The 21,370-nt window shown below is 39.9% G+C and overlaps 1 protein-coding gene and 1 long non-coding RNA gene across 6 annotated transcripts in view; one reads left to right on the top strand and one right to left on the bottom strand.

Annotated features, from left to right (window-relative positions):
- AP3B1 (adaptor related protein complex 3 subunit beta 1) overlaps positions 1 to 17,404 on the top strand; it is a 146,027-nt gene extending 128,623 nt beyond the window's left edge. For 3 of the 4 annotated variants that reach the window (XM_077936307.1, XM_077936305.1, XM_077936306.1), the window contains exons 26-27: positions 4,807 to 4,945; positions 16,674 to 17,404. In XM_077936307.1, the coding sequence (XP_077792433.1) occupies positions 4,807 to 4,945; positions 16,674 to 16,827 (293 nt within the window). In that variant the 3' untranslated portion in view covers positions 16,828 to 17,404. The remainder of the gene's footprint in view (positions 1 to 4,806; positions 4,946 to 16,673) is intronic. The other variant, XM_077936309.1, reaches the window with a different exon arrangement.
- LOC114606678 (uncharacterized) overlaps positions 1 to 21,370 on the bottom strand; it is a 137,359-nt gene that overhangs the window by 1,098 nt on the left and 114,891 nt on the right. For both annotated transcript variants that reach the window (XR_013394687.1, XR_003708931.2), the window contains one exon: positions 1,810 to 1,883. This is a non-coding gene — a long non-coding RNA (uncharacterized LOC114606678). The remainder of the gene's footprint in view (positions 1 to 1,809; positions 1,884 to 21,370) is intronic.

Genomic DNA, 21,370 nt, shown 5'->3' with positions numbered 1-21,370 from the left:
CTTGGCATTTCAGTATTGCTCTTTCTGTCTTCCTGAATTCATTCTTTGATGCAGGACTGATGCTGGCAAATTTACCGTAGGTTTAAAAGGCTTTTTCTTTAGTATCATCTTAGTTAAATGTTTCAGCCGTTTTAGAAAATTCATGATAATAGAAGTCTCAATTCTCAGCTTTATGTATTTTCTAAACAAGATTAAATAGCAGTTTACAGAGTATTTTGAGGGGAAAATTTAACAGTTACTAAATATTCACTTAATATCTAAGCCAACTGAATTTCCTCTTAATTTTCACTAGTAAAGTCAAGCATAAAATTCAGGTCAGCTTGGAAAGTTACCAAGAGCAATTGTCCCATGTCAGTCAAACTTGCAGTATAAACCTAACCAGGTCTACTTAGAAGTAAGTCCTGTTGAATTCATTGGGGCTTATTCTGAGGTAAGGGGGGTTAAGATTGTAGCCTTAATCTCCTTCAATAGTACTATTATCGTCCAGAGTTTTCTTTCCTTTGTGAAATGCCGCAAACCATCACATCTAGAAATACTTTTTAAAGGGGGGGGGAATGAGGATTTTAAAAAGTAGAAATAGAATCACTTTTTAAATATTAGGAACTAAATATTAGAAACTAAAAGCATGTATTGATTTCTGAAAATCAATGATAAAAGAAAAATATATATTTCCATTATGATGTTTGCTGTTGCATTCTTGTAATAGAGCTGGGCAAAGGCAGCAGGGGAACAAACTGCTGCATATTCATACTTGTTAAAGTTTTCTAAGCAGCGCTAAAAGATGGAAAGCTGCATTTATGTGCATGCTGTGCATGATATGCTAAGCCTTGCCATTCTGTTTCAGTAGGATCTCAATTCTGAACTGGAAAAACCACTTTTGGTGTAATTCATTCCCAAACCACCTAGCATAGTTCAGAACAGCAACTGGGGTTATTTGATTTTTCTGTTTCAACTCAGTGTACCAAACTGATATTTTTGCACACATTTCCCTTATTTTCCCCCTAGGCTTAAATATCGAGCAATACATATCGATAACATTTGTTAACAGTAATGCTGCTTACTATTTTGTTTTTCTTTAAAGTAATGGCAGAACATTAACTGAGAGGAGTGGATGAACCCATTGTAGCAGAAACCAACTTCTATACATTCCCAAAATCTGTTGCAGAGATTCTCCAAAGCAGAGTTTGGGGGCATATAGGTGGCTAAAGGAAGAAGGAGGGGAAAGGGAAGTGTCATTGGGAAGAAAGGAAAGGAGATTGCTAACCGCAGGATATCAAGTCCAAGTCCAAACTCTTCTTCATTGCACAAGTGGAAATCTGCTCCACTCACACGTGGACAGCATTAGACTTCACCTAATATAAAGATAAACATTTCATAAAAGTACTATAGTAATTTAAAATGTCAAGCTCATTCTGCTTTAGTTCAGCTTTTGGATATTAATAGGTTTCTGAAATCTTAAGTTTCCAATAATTTCCTCTTCTAAATTTTCCCCCAAAGACTACAATTTTAGTAAAGTTAAACTGGCAACTTTAAGTATACCCAATAGAGTTTAATTCTGAAAAGCCATGTCTTTTAAAAAATAAAAAGAATCTCTCAAATTGTTTACTTGATTTTATCAAGATTTATGTTTGCAACATTTTCTGTCCTCCCAACAAGCAAGGTGCTAATTCTTTAAATGGTCAGACATTCACAATTTTCTGGCCCTTAACTACCACAGGCAATCATATTTGATGCCCCTTAATTAGAGCACCTTTTTTTTCTTTTCAGGTTCTTTTCCACCTCAGCAATCGAGACAATACATTTGCTTACCATGCTAAGTGTTCTTTTGCATGTAAATTAATCTTGATTCAGTTTACACTGTCATGCTGAGTGGTACAAATTGCCTATAACAATAAAACAGCATGAGTTAAAAATAAAAGGGGGGGTCGGTAAGGCAGATTGAATGTGTGCTTTACTTGATAGGATGTTACTTTGCTTTATGCCAATACATTAGTCAACGATAATGAATCTTCTGTTCTGAAAAGCATGGTTTAGTTGATTTTTTTAATTTTACTTCAATGGAGCAGTACCTTGTCTTTATAGAACAAGTTAGACAAACCATTAATGACAAGAGTGTTAAGGTTAAATATGAAGCAATGCATTCACTTCTCTGAGTGCTATCCATCTTTCCATTTACAGGAGCTTGACAAAAGTACTGGCTTTGTACAACATTTCCTTTAATTACATGCTGCGGGAAACAGGCTTTTAACATAAACATAGTTGCATTCATTTATTCAGCATTTGCTCTTCAATAGAGCTTAATGGAGAAGGTTTAAATCCTTAATGAGTACACACATCTCTCAGCAGTGTTATGTCAGTCCTGTGCTTTGCTTAAAAGCAGCCTCAAGACTGCTTATGTACTTTTTTCAATGCATTTTCCTAATGTAAAATTTAGACCATCTGCAGTACCATGTACTGTTCCCGGCTAAAGTTGATACATTATTTTTTTTAAAAAGCTACGTAATATTCATGGTTAAGTGAAATGTAGTTTAAAATAAACCTTGAGTAGGCTGTTTTCTTCATTTACTTTAGAATTACAAAAACCAGTTAAGCACCATAGCAGTCTTACAAAGAAGCATGTTCCGTTTCTAGTGCAAAAATATTACTTGTTTATTACCTATCTGACAGGGCACATCTTCCTGACCTTTGGGGTAATACTTATTCTGATCCTTCCAGGGCATGTATGTGTCAGCTCCTTGCCTGTCTAGCCCTCTAGCTTACTTGGCAGGAGCTTCTGTAAGGCAATGTCCTACTACAACCAGTGGTATAGCATGGGCAGAAAAACAATTAAAAAATAGTGTGTCCTGCCCCTCACATAGAAAATCTCCCAGCATTTGCATGGGTAGACTGAGAAGCAGATTTAGGCAATGGCCAGTTGCTTGTGAGTTGAACATTGGGCTTCCTTTGAAGATGGTTCAGAAACCACCTAATGCAGAACCTAGCAACCATACTATTGAGTAGAATTAGGCACTGTGCTCTGGTCCATGGGGTCACGAATAGTCGGATACGACTAAACGACTAAACAACAACAAGGCACTGTGTTCATGTAACACTAGTTCTTTGCTGACTACACTGTCAGCGATTCATTTCTGAGCCCAGTTCGATGTTCTAGTTTGCTTGTAGAGCCAGGAACCAATTAATTAAGCCCTTATTGGTAAATTTACCTGGAAACACTGATATCTTTTATCTCAAGTATCTCCTTGAAGATAAGAAAAATGATATAAACCTGACCATGGGAAAAATTCTCTTGGAGCTAGTAAGAATTAGAAATCAACATGTCTTTGATAAAACACAATGCCTGCCTAGTATTTTAACATTCTGTTGGAAACCGCCCAGAGTGGCTGGGGAAACCCAGACAGATGGGCGGGGTATAAATAATAAATTTGTTGTTGTTGTTGTTGTTGTTGTTGTTGTTGTTGTTGTTGTTGTTGTTGTGTCTTTTCTGTATTTTTAATGCACTTTGCTTTCAAAATGGTTTTTGTGGGTCTTTGGACCATAATAAAGAATGTGAGTGAGTATAAAGGCTTTTACAGCTCAGAACCCCAATACTTCAAGGACTGTCTTTCTCCAAATGAACTTACCTGGACCTTGATGTTAACATCTCAGGCCCTTCTTTGTGTGCCTCCTCCTCCTTATTATTGCCAAATGGCAATAATAAATGTGGTAGCCTTCCATTTATGGAATGTTTTCCCCAGGAAGGTTTGCCTGACATTGACAGTATTGTCTTTTCGACACCAGGCAGAACCGTATTTCTTCTCGTGAGTATTTGGGTGGTGCTAATAGATTGACTGCATGGCCATCTTTTAGTGTTTATCCTTGTTTTAAGTGGAGGTCATTATCTTTGTTTTTAAGTAAACTTGTGAATAGGCGCTTCTAGTGTATTTGTATCATGACTCCTGTTGGTGTGGGAAGTGATGAATTAGTCTAATATGCTAGACTAGCCAAAGGGAAGAAGGAATTACCTGCAGATGAATGATTGAGTGGTGAAGGATAGAATGGGTGTACCCAGGAAAGAATTCAAGTAAGCTGCTAGAGGTGGGAAACTCTCTGTAGTATGTCCAGTGTAGAAGTGCAGCTCTCTAGCTTTTTTCCGCCAACCCATAGCAAACTAGTACATTTAGCTCAATCGATAGAATAATATTTATACCCCGCCCATCTGGCTGGGTTTCCCCAGCCACTCTGGGCAGCTCCCAACAAAATAATCTGAAGGGCTGCCTTCAGATGTCTTCTAAAAGTCAGGTAGTTGTTTATTTCCTTGGGGAAAAGATTCCTGCATTGCATGGAGTTGGATGATATATCCCTTGTGGTCCCTTCCAACTCTACAATTGGATGGTTATCTTTTTTTGCAGGCTAGTAACTGTTGTGATCTTATTTACAGTAAATATTGAACTTATGGGTGTTGTTTATAAGCATGCTGTTTTCTCTTTTGAGATCTCTATATATTAGTGATTATATGTGTATATGATGTGTATATGTAGTGTATACACACACACACACACACAATCATTCAGTTATACTGCATAAGCATTTAGTTTTTGGAATTATATGAAAATGCCTTACTACATCCTCATGAATATGCAGTTTAAAAATTATAGTTAGTTGACTAGGTATTTATCATCTGTTCCCATAAGGCACTCAGAAATCCTTATCAAGACAAACCTTAAACATGTAGCACCAGGTATATGGGCTAATATGTCAGTGTTGCTTTAAATTTTCTTTATGATATTGACCACATGAATCCATGGTTTTTATGTTTCACTGTTTCAGGAAGGTTGACTGGTATGAATGAAACATCCACTACAGTCACTGTTGCACCACAAAATTCCACTCGTCTTGTAATATTGCAGAAGGTGGTAAGCGTGGCAAACCTTGGTGTGGTTCCTTCTGGTGAAGATAACATTCACAGGTAATCAAAATGTGGAGGTTTCTTGTAAGTCTTGGATAATGTAATTCCAGTTTGCCTTCTTGTATATAAATGGATTGACATTTGGGGAATAGCCAGGGAAAACAAATTTACATCCAAAGTCAGGTTTCAAAGCAGAAGCTTTGTCTATAGCACACATGAATGACTGCTAGGAGCATGGATTGGTTTATTTCAATTTCTTAATCACAGGAACTTTGCTACATATTCCACTTAACTCCAGCAGTCTAACTATAAATATTGTTCCATTTGTCTGTGTCTACATGGCTTTTCCACCTTCTCCTAAATTACTTTTGTCTGTGTAAGTAGGAGATGTACTGTTTGAAAAATCTGAGCAGATGGAAGCTAAGAGGGTAGATTTGGTACCTCTGTGACCATCCACTTCAAGAAATACCCTCAAATACCTGTGCTTCTTAAGAGTTACAGGAAGGCTGACCAGTTTTGAGTCAAGTATATCAATTCCGTTTTTCTTCTCAGAGTGATCTGTGTCATTCTTCCCCTAGCAATAACAATTATTCCAGTGCTACTGAATGATTATGTTGCCTAGCAGCGAACAGGGCCTTTGCATGTGGTGAGGAAAGAGGCATGTGAGAAGGGTTTTCTGATGTGGAAGTCGCAGGGGGGGAAAAGCCAATTGTTACTCTACCTACCTCTACATCTTTGAACTTCCTGGTGGCACTTCTGCATATGCAAAGAGGTATATGGTAATAAATTAGTACTGGTGAATGTGCAGAGCAGGATAAGGATAAGGATATAATATAGAACAAACAACTGTGGTCCTAACTGGAGACCATGATATGTAGGAAAACTAAAAGCCAGCAATTAAAGTATACAAGAGGAAAAAACAAGCACAAGAGTTGTTTGGATGTATAACTGGGTGACAATGGAAGGAAGAATACTACTTTCTTAGGGTTTTCCCAGTTAACCTGAAGGGGATGACAGGCCCAAAGACTCCTCTAATTATGCAGCATTGCTGTGTACTGCCTCAGCAACCACAACTATGGTGGTGGTAGTTATTTTTTTTTTTTAAATGTTAATTTTCTAGGCAACGGCCATCCAACACAGCTTACAGCAATATAAAAAGAAACAAGAAGAAAACAGATTCACAAGGCTGACTACCGCCAGCAACATAGTGTCCAACAAGCAGGACAAAACAAGACTTAGGCAAGGCAAATCAAAACAAATGAGTCTTTAAGCCTTTTTTAAAAAAGAACCTGGAATGTAGCCCTCTTACTACAGTGCTACTGGGAAGGTGTTCTAAAGGTGTGGAGCCACCACAGAAAAGGCCCACTAAGTCTTGTGGTCTTCCATATGTGTGACTGCACAAAGTAGAAAACAAATTGTGTACCTGTAACTGGTTCTACAAGTGGTCATATGTACAATTACACGGTCTACCCTCAGGAAAGTGTGCTGGCTCCTGCCATTGATTTTTGCAGAACCATGGGGTTTCCCTGACCGAGGGCAGGGCCTCAAGGTTCTTCTGAGCTCTAGAAGTTCCCAAATAATGTGCAGTGCAGGCACAAATCCTCAATATGACGGACTGCACAGACAACCATGCAAAGAACTACAGTTATAGCAACCTGTTTTTTTCTCATCAAACGACATTAAAGTGAGCCTTGAGCTTTGTTGCAGTTTTATAGATTCAGCCTTGCCCTGGGGATCATGTATGAATGCAAGACTAGTAGAATTCTTAGTTTAAGTATTCTCAGGCATTTGATGCTTGAGTGGCAAGAATTCTACCTCCTAGCAGTGGCTTCTTTTGAAGCTAATGTTCCACTTCTTAAGTACAGTCCTCAGAATCCTTGACAACATTTATTAACATACAATAGGCCCACTAAGAACTACACACTTACAATGAAAACAATGACAAAAGTGGTCAGCTCTGCAGAAGCAGGAACTAGCATCCAAATATCTTTTTCCCAAGCAAGTTGGTGTTAAAAGTGATAGAGCTTACAGATTGCATAGTTCTTTTTCCACAAGCAGGACAGTTCTGTTTAGTTGTCATATAGTGGAATGTATAATAAAGTACTCAATTTTATTCTACTACTTCCTGCCAACGAAATACTGCAGTGGTACTAATTCCTCTTGTCTGTAGATGTTGTTCTATATTCAAGACTTCAATCACCTAATAACTGTAGAAACAAACTGCTGCTGTGTATCAATTCCTTATCTGGTCTGCCATATGATGATGTGTCAGAGGCGAAAGGCGGGCAGAAGCTGCCATGTCCTTCCTCCCCCTCTTGACTGGGCATATTGGGGCAGGTTTGCCTCTTGGTGTCTCCAGCCCTGAGGGAGAAAGTGATTCTAATCTCTCCCAGAACTTCAGTCAGATGGGAAGAGGAAAGGAAGGCCAGGCTAGGCGAGGAGCTGGATCTCCTCAAGGGAAAGTAAGACTTTCCTCAGGCCCTCTCTGATTCCGTGTCAGGCTCCAGCACGTTTCCCAGCTTCAAGGACTAGTTCTCAGAGAGAATGAGAAAGGAAGAAGCATTTGCCAAGCAGGCTTCTTCCTGCTCTCCTCTGCAGGGTGTGCTGAACTCAAGAGTGTCACCCCTGAAGCTTAGACATCAAGGCCCTTCTGATGTGGGAAGAAGTGCCACCGCAGAAAAGGCCCCTCCTGCTTGCAACTTCTTTGCATAAGGAAACCCTGTGAGACGCTTTGGAGGAGCTGGAAGAGAAGGCAGCAGCTCGACTAAGTCAAAAGGAAGAGCATTCCTCCTTGCAGGGAGACCTGGCTGGGGTATATGCCTTCCCAGACAGGGCCGTAGCTCTGCAGACCATCTGCTTGTACCCTTTAGCCAGGTGCATGACAGCAGCAGCAGAAGCATGGTGAGTGCCAGCCTGGCTCCTGTGTGGACCTGCTGTGGCTCTCTTTCCCAAGCTGCCCACCATCACCTGCTACTCTGTGCACAGGAGCTGCAGGGTTTCGTCCAGGTGGCATAAACGTCAGACTGCATCTTGAAAACAGGGAAACCACAGCAGGAGGAGAAGGGGATTTGGAGTGGCAGTACCCAAACCACACTGCAGGTGCAAAAAAAAATATGCCAGGCCATCCACACTGCACTTCGAGATTGCCAACAGTCCTCAGCTCTAAGGTAAAGTTAAAGGTACCCCTGCCCGTACGGGCCAGACATGTCCGACTCTGGGGTTGCGTGCTCATCTTGCTCTAGAGGCCGTGAGCTGGCGCCGTCCGAAGACACTTCCGGGTCACGTGGCCATCGTGACGAAGCTACAGCTGGCGAGCCAGCACCAGCGCAGCACACGGAAACGCCGTTTACCTTCCCGCTATAAAGTGGTCCCTATTTATCTACTTGCACTTAAGAGTGCTTTCGAACTGCTAGGTGGGCAGGAGCTGGGACCGAACGACGGGAACTCACCCCGCCGCGGGGATTCGAACCGCCGACCATACGATCGGCAAGTCCTAGGCACTGAGGTTTTACCCACAGCGCCACCCGCGTCCCTTGCTCAGCTCTAGTGGGCTGCAAATCTAGTGGGCTGCAAATGTAGTCCCTCAGCTCTAGTGGGCTGCAAATTGTAGGTTATTCTGACAAGAAGGAAACGACTCAATCCTTTATATGGAAGATGCTTATGGAGGCCTGGGAAATACAGCCTGTTGCATTCCCAAATTCCAGCTCTATAATGAAGAAACATACCAGAACTGCTTTGTTTCCTTGCCACAAAACAAATACATCTATGTATCACCTATTTTGCCACCAAGAAGAAGAGTGAGAAGTTCAAGGACGTGTCAGCAGGATCGCTGCTCAGTGGGGGGACAGACTTATCTTGGACTCCCTTGATTGGGAATGGACCTCCTGGTTATCAAGGATGACGTGGACAGGTTCCTCATCAAAGCGCCTGAGTGGGCTACCTAGAGTCAACATCCACCTTGCCACCAGTGATAGGCCGAAGAGCATAACTGTCCTCACCATGGCCCACTACCCAAGGACCCAGCCGATGTAGCATCTGGCTGAGCTACAGGCATTATGTAATAACAATAATGTATATTTTAATGAACTGAATAGAGTAATGCTATGGAAGCAGCAGGGTAAAGAGAAGAAAACCCATCCAGGGTTGGCAGATAAAATTATAGAGCAGTAGGGACACAAAGGCTATAAATAACAACCCCCTGTTGCAAAATAGCAACCCCCCCATGTAAATAAGCTCACATAGTTTAGATCATAGGAAAGCGGTAGTCAGGGTTTTGCATACCAAAAAGCAAGTGACTCAAGTTACATGCTGCATGAAATGCAAACAAACCCCCAGTGCTACCAGCTAATATTACTGGGTGGTTGGGGATATTTTTTGCCCCAAGTTGTAATTTTAGCTATTAGTTCAGATCTGAGCAAAACCCACACTGATACTCTAGGGGAGAGATCCATAAGATACGGGAAACCTGACTGCTGGGGTACTAGAGTTAAAATGAGAAGACTCCTCTTAAATGTGTCCAATGCTATTTTATACTCCAACCGAGTTATTGGTCTTCAATGAACGGTTGTTGGAACAATTCCATAATATTAATAATGTTTATAATTTAAAAACACCTAGTTTTCTAACCTAGAATGTGTTAATCGTCCGTTTGTAGCCATTAGCTCTTATACTGACTTGTTTTAAACTCAGGTAAGTAGCCATGTTGGTCTGACGCAGTCAAAATATTTAAAAAAGTAGTCCAGGAGCACCTTAGAGACCAACTAAGTTTGTTTTAAACTGTAACTGTTTCCACTCCTGGTTTTTTAACTGTTGAGTTGATCAAACCAAAATACATCCATAAAGCAGTGAGACCTTTCCCATTATGGCACTCAGCTTTCAAATTACCTAAACATGGTATTAATTATTCTTATCTGCCTTATAATTGACTACTGAAGTTAGCAATGACCTTCAAACAGTTTCCCCCAGATAGTTAATGACCATCCAGTTTTAAACCCATGGCCTATCACTCCTCTAGTAATTAATAAAGCACCAGGCCATTTTTGCACTACTCCTTAAGGAAATGTCCTGTACATTTTCCCAACTAAGGTAGAAAACCAAAAGAAGAAAAATAGGGAAGCAACTGATTTGTTTTAATGGAGATGTTGGAATCATGGCCAATGTTGTGATGAAGTATTTCTCCCTACCTCTATTTTTTAATGGAGTGGGGGGAATATATGCCCATAAGTATCATGATCATTATGCCTCTTTATTATGTTTCTATCTGGAAGTCTTTTTTGCTAAATATCAAATTGTTGTATTTGCAGAGCACTACTTACTTAAGGGTCTTTTAAACTCCAATATCAATTAAATACAAATAGTGATAGATAGATAGATAGATAGATAGATAGATAGATAGATAGATAGATAGGAAGGAAGGAAGCTTGCTGGCTAACTCTTTGGGTGTTTTAAGTGAATCAAAATAGTTGTACTACCATCCTGTTTGCCGTCCACTAGAGGACAGCACTGCTTCTGTATCTGAAATTATAAAGTACAAAATAAGTTGATCACTTTCTTTCTAGCAATGTAAAAAAGCTTTTTGTGGTTTAATTCTTTAAACATAATGCATTTCATGTTTGCAAACCGGTGTTATGTTTAAGTTTAAACCATGAATTATTTGATAAACTATTTCCCCCCTAAAACACCATATTCAGTTTTGCAAATTGAGTTTTATAGCTGCTTCTGCTAGATGGAAAGTAAACAATTCTAATTTATTTTTAATTTATTTTCCTTTTAAAGCTATATATACTGAAAAATTAGAGAAGCCAAACCATTTTAATAGGAAGAATTGATCACAATAGCATAAATGATGTATTAAAAGGCAAAATGAATCGTTTTGGGTTTTTTGAAATACAAACTGAATTGTATTTTCAATGTACGTAGGTACTATTATAATAAAATAATAGAAATATGGCTGCCAGACTGGAGGTGTGTGTTTGCTCAGATTATACATGTAGCTCTTGTTCATCTTGGGGTCACTATCAATGGAAGGAGCCACTCTGTATATAGAGATTTAGATGTATCCACATCATTTCCTGTTATTGATGAGGGAGCTCAGAATAACCTGTCTTGGGATAACTATATTTTTAGGCTAAAACAGAACTGTGTGATTTGTTGTCAGACATAATATTCCCCAACCTAAATTTGTCAAGGTGACATGGAAGTGGGATGCTTGTAGACTAAATTCAGTAGGATCAAGGTGTTTTAACTGCTCCCACCAATTCTCCCCTGTAGCAACACCCCCAGGGAGATTAAAAGAGGGGATCTATTGGTGAAAGAAGAGTTGAACTGCAAATGCCCTGCAGTCGATGTACATTTATATCTTAGTTCGTTCTGGAGGTCCGTTCTTAACCTGAAAATGTTATTAACCTGAGGTACCACTTTAGCTAATGGGGCCTCCCGCTGCCGCCGCGCCGCCAGAGCATGATTTCTGTTCTCATCCTGAAGCAAAGTTCTTAACCCGAGGTACTATTATTTCTGGGTTAGTGGAGTCTGTAACCTGAAGCGTCTGTAACCCGAGGTACCACTGTACAAGAGAAACGTGGGACTAGAAACCATGTGTCACTATTAATATATGCATTAGTTGCCTCCTAACAGTAACTTTGTTAATGCCCCATAAATTGTTATGTCATAGATGACACGTAATTGGATCACTTTGAGAATCACATAGGATCACATTGAGTGGTGCTCAATTCTACTCCTACTCAGAATAGATCCACTGAAGTTAATGGACACAGCTGTTTTAATCTAAGACTTGGCTGAAATAACACTTTCTTTTGGTTTGGATGATAGCCTTTGAAGGGTTTGTGGCAGCTATAGGGTACTGATGTTATCAGTTATTTATATATCTCTGCCCTAATACCATACAGCATTACATGTTCTAACCTTTCATTCTGGTGTTTGGGATTAGAAGACTAATTCACAGGAAATTTCTTAAATACATTCATTGTGCAAATTCATTACATTTGTCAACTTTGGGCTAATTATTTTTATACAGCTAGGGCTGGGCATTGCATCTTGTGATCGTCTTTCTTACTAATAGGATTCTGTCTGCTTCAGCAGGCAGTAATTGAAGGCTTCATGTACAAGGTAGGGAGAGAAAAGTTTTAGCATGAATGGGCCATTGTAACAGCTTCTGGTGACTAGCAAATTTGAACAGAGGAGGAAAATGAACTAAGAAGAATTACAGACTATTCTAAAAATAATAATAGAGAAAGCGTGCAGTATTAGTAGAAATAAGTGTTAATGCAACTTTTATATGCAAACATTTTGTATGTTGTTTGAAGGCTCAAGTCCCCCCCCCCTAATTTTTTTCCTAAATTTTAATTAGTACTAGAAATCTGAAACTTTGTAAGCCTTAACTGCACTGTAAAAGCATGGAAAGCACTAAGAATAGTTGCAGTGGCTTAATTTTTTCAGGGTGGGGGTGTGTTGTGATCAATATCTTAATAGACCAGCGTAGCAAACATGGTGCTTTCCAGATGTTGTTAGATTACAACTCACATAAGTTCAAGCAACAACTGGCAGCCACTCCTGTACTAGACACTGCTTTGTGACATGAATTGGGGTGGGGTGGGGAGGATGACTATATATGCTTATGGATAATATTTTTTCTTCTTTATCTGAAATCTATAAAACAATTCTATTTCAGACTTTATGTCAAAATTTTATTGCAGTTAAAATACAATCAAATGATCATCTTTCTTAGAGTAGAACAAAAACCCAGTATATAGATCTGTAGAGAAAAATAACATAACTGTACAGCTGCATATAACAAAGGAGGAAAGCATGGATAAAAGAATATGCTTTCTATGTTCCATACTGATATTGTATAATCATTCAGAAGAGAGAATGAATGCTGCTTCTACAGTTGCATGGTTTTATAACATCATTCATATTATGCTTGCATGCATTGTCATACTAGGGAATAAACAACTTGCATTTTACTCAAAAACAAGGACAGCTATGCCAGCCCACAAGAAAAAAACAAACAAACTACATTAGAGCAGTACCGTTATTTGATCCTCACCTGGTTTAGCCAGCCAGATGAAGCCATTCCCCAGAGTGTGACTGCTGTCACATGCTGACAACTTCTTGGAGCCACAGGTGAATGCTGAGTGCAGGGTGGAGACCAAAGGTGGACAAACTACTGCGGAAGGAGCAGGACATATCCCCCACCAGAAATACTACCCTTCTCCTAACACCTCATACACTATAGGTAAGACCAAGCACAGTTAGCCTAGTTTAGACATAACACTGCACTGTGGTTAGCTAAAAACAGAAGTGAAAGTTTCCAATCTTCTCCTTATGGCCACACTTAGGGTAAGGATAGGGGAAGGCTTGTTCACATAGTCCTAGACCATATTTCAGCTTTGTCCAAATGAAGCTACCATGTGCCTTAGCGAGGAAATTATTTAACTATATTTTCATGTTTGTTAAGTCTCCTAATTAGACCACTGTGAGGCCATCGTATTCTTAAAGCAATTACATTCTGTGTTTTGTGTCTGTTCTGCACTACTTTCCATAGTAGGAACTCCATGTACTCTGGGGGGAAATGAAGCAGTAGGTGCTGCTGTGTTGACAGATAATATTTATGTGTTTATGATGACCAGACACTTACTGTACAAAAGATTCACTTTTGCTGATGAGAGAACATTGCTTTTATTGCCATAGTATATGTATTATCTCAGTTGTGATTCAGCTGCTTCATTATATTAAATCTTTCATGAGTTAATATAAACTTTCATGATTTACTGACATTTGAACTTGTCACAGAAACAGGCTCAACATTCAAAGATGCCTGTTGTCTCCAAGAAACATATTTTTATTAAGGGACATAGTAAATTCCACCTCAAACTACATGTGATTCCAGCAGTTTCTTTAGACTTGAGTCTCTCCTAATCACATATAAAGTGGTGAATGAATCCTTGAATATTATTGAAAAACTGGAGGAGAAGGGTTGGAGCAGGGGTGGTGAACCTTCCTTCCTAGTTTACCTTCTGGCAGTTCATCCTTCCTGTCTCATTTCCCCTCATCCAAGCTATAATACCTGAAGACTCTACTTGGTTGGATGAAAAGTGCCTGAGGGGAAGAGGCTCTGGATAGTAAATGAACAGGTATTGAGAGGGTTCAGCTCCCCTTATTACACCTGCTAAAACCTGGACTCTTGCACCACTGCAATTCCATTTTTGTATGTGATCAAACCAGGCCAGGAATTAAACAAATCGGTTTCCTATTGCCTAGCATAGTTCCAGCCATCGTCCGCCATGCCACATAAGACCACGTGTGTCCTTGAGTACAGTGTTCTGTACTTGCCATATGTCTACTGTGCAAGTTGCTTAAAGGTAAAGGTACCCCTGCCCGTACGGGCCAGTCTTGCCAGACTCTAGGGTTGTGCACTCATCTCACTCTATAGGCCGGGAGCCAGCGCTGTCCGCAGACACTTACGGGTCACGTAGCCAGCGTGACATCGCTGCTCTGGCGAGCCAGCGCAGCACACGGAACGCCGTTTAGCTTCCCGCTGGTAAGCGGTCCCTATTTATCTACTTGCACCCGGGGGTGCTTTTGAACTGCTAGGTTGGCAGGCGCTGGGACCGAACGACGGGAGCGCCCCCCGCCGCGGGGATTCGAACCTCCGACCATGCGATCGGGACCATGCGTCCCCTTGCAAGTTGCTTAGATATTAGTAAAGAGGTGTTTACTTTCCACCGTCCATAATCATTTGCAGCCAAACTTGCCTTCCATTTTAAATAGATTTTTTTAAACAGTTAAGTGTCATGTGAGATTCTACTAGTCATCTGATATCAGTAAGTGCTCCCAACATTAGTTCCCCTTAGAGACAAAAGCTGCATTAATCTATGCTACACTGGAAGTTAGAACTTTAGTTTAAGATAGCCTTCACTGACCCATTAGTTGACAACAGTATCTTCTTTTTAAAAAGGCATTCTGAAGTATTCATTTCAAATAAATTTTCCTTATCTAATTGCTTTAAACGACACACAAAGGCACCCAGCCAGAATTGACCCTCATTGTGCCTTTGGGCTATGTTTGCTTTTATAATAACATTGACTTTATATCACTTGCAGTTTAGGCTAGAACAGGAGTAAAATGAGCCTTGGGGCTAGGAAGCCCCAGCTCTGGAGCTTTAATTGTGTGAATTCAGGCATAATCTGTTTCTCTGTAGTCCCAAGACACAAGTGTTAAATAAATAAAGAGACTAATAAGACTATTGTTTACATAATTATCACCCTTTCCAAATTGATGGGAGAAACATAGATTTTAACATCATGGTAAAGATACTAAATGGGACTGCTGGTATTTCTTTGAAATCTTTTCATTGGATAGGGATTTATTTTCTTATTGGATATAAAGAGTGGAAATTGTGTATCCAATCTGAATAAAAGAAATATATTGACCTGTGAGAAGAGTGACATTTAAGGATGACTTATTTTCCTAAATTAGTGTAATGTGTTACAAGATTTTGAGGTTGATATGCTTAATTTTTTAAAAAAGAAATTACTTTTCATTTAAAGAGAATCTGCTTCCTGCTGAAGAGGCTAATATTTTAATTAAGTCTAGAGAGAAGCTTTTTGAGTATCTGCTGATAAACTCCCTCTTTTATGTTGATGGTAATTAAACAGATCCCTAAGGAGCCCAGGAGGCGCTGTGCAAGGCCCATGCTAATTGTCAGACATGAGACACTGACCAGTTGGTTTGCTCTTGAATAGCTGATGGCGTGCTGTCAGCAGTTTTATTTTTATGTATTGTGAGCCGTTGTCAGGGCTAACTGGGTCCTATTGTGGCTGAAGATGTTGCGCAAATTGAGGCAGATGGCTCTGATTCAGACACGTGTCATTCAGAAAGGGGAGAGGGAATTGGCCCTGCAAAGTGGGGTCACAGAGGGTCACAGACCTGCTCTACACTTGTTAGTGTTTTCAAAAGCCCATGTGCAGCAACTTTGTTGTTCTCTGGGTGGTTCTTCTTCTTTTTTGAAAAGGGGGGGGGGGTAGTATGCTTTGTGGAACATGGAAGGATGGGCTGTTGCCTTCCCTTCCCTTTCTGTCTCTAGGGTCTCGCTGTGCATGCAGAATGAATTAACAGGATTGACAGAAGTTCATTGTGCCTAAAATGGCTTTTCAGTCAATTGCAGTGCTTAAGATACTAGTTTGCTTTTAATTCCATGTAATGAGTAGGTTCTTCATGTTTTGGAATTTAGTATTCGAAGATTAGATCTCAAGTTTGCTTTCATTATATAAAGTTCTTAGAAGTGTATTAATTATCAGAGAAATAAAAATGGAAAGATTGGTTACTTTGGAAGTCCTGTCCCCACGTGTCAGGTTATGTGCTGAGAGAAAGACTTTTCCTATTGAGCTATATGTTGTTAACTTTGGTAACTTTGGTTAGCTGTCTAATTTTATATGTATTTTAATAGGATTACTGTATTTTGAATAATTCAACACTTGTGTTGCCTAATAATCTGTTTGCTCTCAGCCAAAGTTCAGGTTGTTGGTATATAAAAATTAGGGATTGTGTAAATTTGACTGCCTTCTAAAGCCTGCTTTAAGCTGTCTCAATTTTCTTCTATTTCCGTTATGAAGTTGTATTTGTATTGTGCTATGGTATGTTCATGACTTGGGGATTTTGTTACAAAAAATTCTGGTGATATATAACTTCATTGAATTAGGAAAACGTCACTTGTGGGGTTTTTTGTTTTGTACAAAAGGTAATCACAGATTTTGTTTCCATCCTCTAGATTTGCAGCTAAAACGGTGCATAGTGGGTCACTGCTGCTAGTCACAGTGGAGATGGAAGAAGGGTCTACAGCACAGCTCATCATAAACACCGAGAAAACCGTGATTGGCTCTATTCTGCTGCGGGAGCTGAAGCCTGTCCTGTCCCAGGGGTAACCTGCTTACATCTGGACTTCAGAATCTGGCACACAACAAAAGTGCCTGGCATCCACTACTGCTGCCTTTCATTTATAATAATAGCCTTTCCATCTGGCAGTGGGGGAAGAATACACTCTTGACATTCTTGTCTCCTGTTTTAGAATGCTATAGTGTGCATCTATCACACACAAGCAAGTACTTCGCATCTTTCCCCCTTGCTTTTTAACCAAAGAAACATGTACTTTACTGTCAGCTAAATTCATAAAGGTGTTTTTCCTAGCCTCATACTCTTTCTGCTTTCCTCATTTTCATGTTTTGTTTTCTCTCATGAAAACAATAAAAGACTGAGGAATAAGGTACTGGAAAAAAATCAGCTTAATCAGAACACTAAAATAAAATTCAAGGAAATCAATATGGAAAACACCTTCACAGTGTTGATTGTACTGGAGTGTTTGAGAGAGATAAAATTTTGCAGTTTTTATATCCCAGAGACTATTTGCTTCTGTACTTGAGCATATATTTGTATCTAATCGTTCCTCACGGCTGCCATAATTTTCTAAAAATTGAGATTCTAATAAAGTCATGTTATGATAAATTTGTTTTCTTCTGAGAGCTATTAAAAACAAAATTTCTATTACAACTTGATTATTACTTGAGAACCTCAGTGTTGAAATTCTACTTTTTAGAAAGCCTCAAAAATTGCAATGAGTTTCATTAGTCAACTTATTACAGACTTAATTCTAGATTTACATCATAGGTGATGGGTTTGGGAAGTGTATCTATTCTGTCCAGTGTAACATTGTAAGTGATCACACCACCTTTCTTCTGCATTATCATTTGGTTATAGAATTTAGCTTTATGCAGCAGCTTCTCTATACTAGAGAAGAAATGAGGATTCTGTGGCACTTTAGGGACAGACTGGTCTACTGTAGTCAATTTATTGTATCTTCCATGGTCAATAGCCTACTCATCCAATACATAAAGTAGACTAGAGAGGTTTGTGCTCATGTGAGTTTAAAAACTGCTTAGAGAGAGAATTTGTTTTGTATCTAAAGGTCACAGAGCTCACTCTGATCGCTGGAACACTAACAACACATATACTGTATAGTCAGAGGAGACCGTGTAAGGTTTATTAAGAGAAAGTCACTAATATTCAAATACGCAAATACTATTAAATTATTTAAAAATCCCAGTTATGCAGTTCCTGTTCCAACAAGCTATCCATGGTTCAGAACTGGTTTCTATATCTTGCGTTTTTAGTAGGTCTCCATTTTACTACTCTGGAACTACCCCATTTGGCCAATGTAAGTTGTTCAAGGTCAGTTGATAAATGAAGTTATATGACAATCATGAGAATGTATCCTTGATATCATGTCTGATTTTATTGGGTTCTGTAATGGTCTTGCTAGGGACGCGGGTGGCGCTGTGGGTAAAAGCCTCAGCGCCTAGGGCTTGCCGATCGAAAGGTCAGCGGTTCGAATCCCCGTGGCGGGGTGCGCTCCCGTTGCTCGGTCCTAGCGCCTGCCAACCTAGCAGTTCGAAAGCACCCCCAAGTGCAAGTAGATAAATAGGGACCGCTTACTAGCGGGAAGGTAAACGGCGTTTCCATGTGCGGCTCTGGCTTGCCCGAGCAGCTTCGTCACGCTGGCCACGTGACCCGGAAGTGTCTGCGGACAGCGCTGGCTCCCGGCCTATAGAGTGAGATGAGCGCACAACCCTAGAGTCTGTCAAGACTTGCCCGTACGGGCAGGGGTACCTTTACCTTACCTTAATGGTCTTGCTAAAGCACATAAATCTATATGGTATAATTCTGTTGAATGGTCCACTAGTGAGTAACTGTTTCAGTGTCTCATTTAAGGCCAGATTTAGACAACATTTTTTCATATTGACTGCAGATTATTTAAGATGCAATTTGTATATAAGCTAGCGGCATAGAAGTAAACATAGTGGTGAAGTGGGCATGGTACTGCATTCAACCAATTTTTATAAATACAGGCATTGGCTCCATACAGGTTACGTGGCAAAGTAGTCACTCCGTTATAGCACAGAACAAAGAATTACTGTATCTTCTACCCTGCGGACAGTACCCACTCACCATATTCTGAAAATCCAACCTCAGTGCCAACCAACTATCTGGAGATCACTAAGCTTCCCTAAAAGAGGAGGTGGTTAGCTAAGACACTGCAAGTATTCATTTATATATTTTATGTTGGGTTTAAAAAATGCAAAAAGAGGAGGAGGAGAGAGAGAGAAGTTTGAAGAAAATGAAAAGATGCCTAGAGAAAATATAAACATTATAATTTTGACCCAATTGGAATTACAAATATCTGGATGGAAAAGAGTCAGAGAGACTGTGATAGTACTATCTCTTCTTGAGTTTAGAAAGTTGAGTTAGAAAGCCATTGGGATCACTCGTGATGGTTTAGGAAGACCCACATCAAATTGAAAAATGTGGTTGCTTAGCAATGCCCATTCATTCAATGGTCCTAGAGAGCTTCATTTATTTGCCAAGAGTTTTGACCTAACAGGTAAAATATGAAAAGTTTTTTACTCCATCTCTGGAAATTCCTAGCTATTATGCAAGCCCAAGTTACCACACTATAGAAAAGTCCTGTAAGTAAGTTTCAATTTTTATTCTGTGATAGTGATTCACAGTGATGCCTAAAAGTTCTGGTTTTGCTGAAGCTCACTTTTATTACTCGCCTAAATATGTTTTTCAGTTTTCAAATACAAGGAAGATTGTATTCATTGCTACATAAATCACTAATTTTTTTAAGAGGTAGAAAATATTAGCAAAGGAGTAATACGAATGTGTTTGAATGAGTAAAATGAATATATTTTAGATAGCCTTTTCTACTTGTTTCCTTTAATGAGAGAGTATCTTTAAAAGTTCGTTATCATATGCAGCTGAATGAGGTGTGTGCTCTGAGTAGTTTGCTGACCTGATTGCAATCTAATGTAAATTCAAAATACAATAATAATTTCTGTGAAGCACACATATTTCACTCAAAAGTACTGTATGCATTCAAATAGAACACCCTGAGGTAACATAAAATAGTTGCCTCTATTATGAATCCTAATTTTTGGGAGAACTAAATTTGAATTCCCAAATCTATTACCTGCCACAGTTAAATGGGAGAAAGACTCAGATTAATCAATTTGGATAATGTGTTTTAATTAGGGCAAATGTTTCCTGTTTTAAAAATGTGAATGTAAATGTTGATATTTTAAAACATGCTTGGCTACACTTTAATTCTTTATTGTGGTTAGTTTATTGGATAAGCAGCACATTTGAAAATACTATTTTAAATTTCATAGTACTGTTTCATAAGCAAAACAAGATTGGTCCCTGCCCACAGACAGCTTAAAATCAGGAGTTGCAGAAACTGACTGAATGTCTTTAGGACTAAAAAGTCTGCAAGCTATATGAATCTCACCTGATCCCAAACAAAACTATCTGTGTTCCAGCAGAAGGAGTTGGTACAGCATTTGGAAATATGATTGGCCAAGCTAATAAAAATATTAGGGCCAAGAGACTTTTGGAATTCTATATGGTGCTGCTGTTTTAGAGTTAGAAATTGAGTGATAGAAGACAGAACAGGAACAACTACAGTAATGAGTCAGTATAGCCAGGTTCTTGACTAAGAGTAAGATAATGTAAAAGCATGTGGTGATTACTGCATTTTTCGCCCTATAGGACACACTTTCCCCCCCTCCAAAAATGAAGGGGAAATCTGTGTGCGTCCTATGGGTCGAATGCAGGCTTTCGCTGAAGCTTGGAGAGCGAGAGGGGTCGGTGCCCACCGACCCCCTCGCTCTCCAGGCTTCAGGAAGCTATCAGCAAGCCTGGGGAGCCCGCGGGAGTTCCTGCAGGGCTCCCTAGGCTGCGGATAGCAGCCTGCTGCACGGAGCGCGGGGAGCGCTGAAGCAGAGCGCCCCGTGCTTCAGGCAGACATCAGGCAGCCCCACAAGCTCGGGGGACAGCAGGGAGGCGCAGCGCCGCCACCCCGCTGTTCCCTGACCTGGTTTGGATTCCCCGACCTAGTTTTGGGGGGGAAATAAGGGGGGGGGAATTTCCTTTATTTCCCCCCCAAAAAACTAGGTGCGTCCTATGGGACGAAAAATACGGTACTTGTAGATCTTGGGACTATATGCCCCAGTTGCCCAGGAGCACAAATTCTGGGTACAAGGAAATGTGTGGCTACCGCCAGGCTATAACTTCCCCTAACGCTTGCTGTCTGGCCTGCCATTTTCAATCACAGGGTGAAACATTTTGTATCCAACTTTAACATGCTTTCCTTGAGGTATTTCAAGCTAAGACTGAAGCCCAAAGGAGCCTCTTTTACCTTGTGCTTGACGCTTGTGCAAAGCCAAGCAGCAATGGTTTGAGGGCCTACCAACTTAGAATTGCCTAAAGGGTGCTTAAAAGAAAATACAGAACAGTTAATATAGGTTCTCTACACTTGTTTATTTTCTCACACAAAAAGCCAAGAATAAGCCGCAAATACCTGCACCCTCCCTTGGAATCATAGAATCACATTACATCGCCAACCAAGTACAC

Source organism: Podarcis muralis, chromosome 11, assembly GCF_964188315.1.
Source record: "Podarcis muralis chromosome 11, rPodMur119.hap1.1, whole genome shotgun sequence".
Lineage (NCBI taxonomy): Eukaryota > Metazoa > Chordata > Lepidosauria > Squamata > Lacertidae > Podarcis > Podarcis muralis.
Note: the sequence above shows the minus strand (reverse complement) of the source record. Positions and strands in the feature narration are given on the sequence as shown.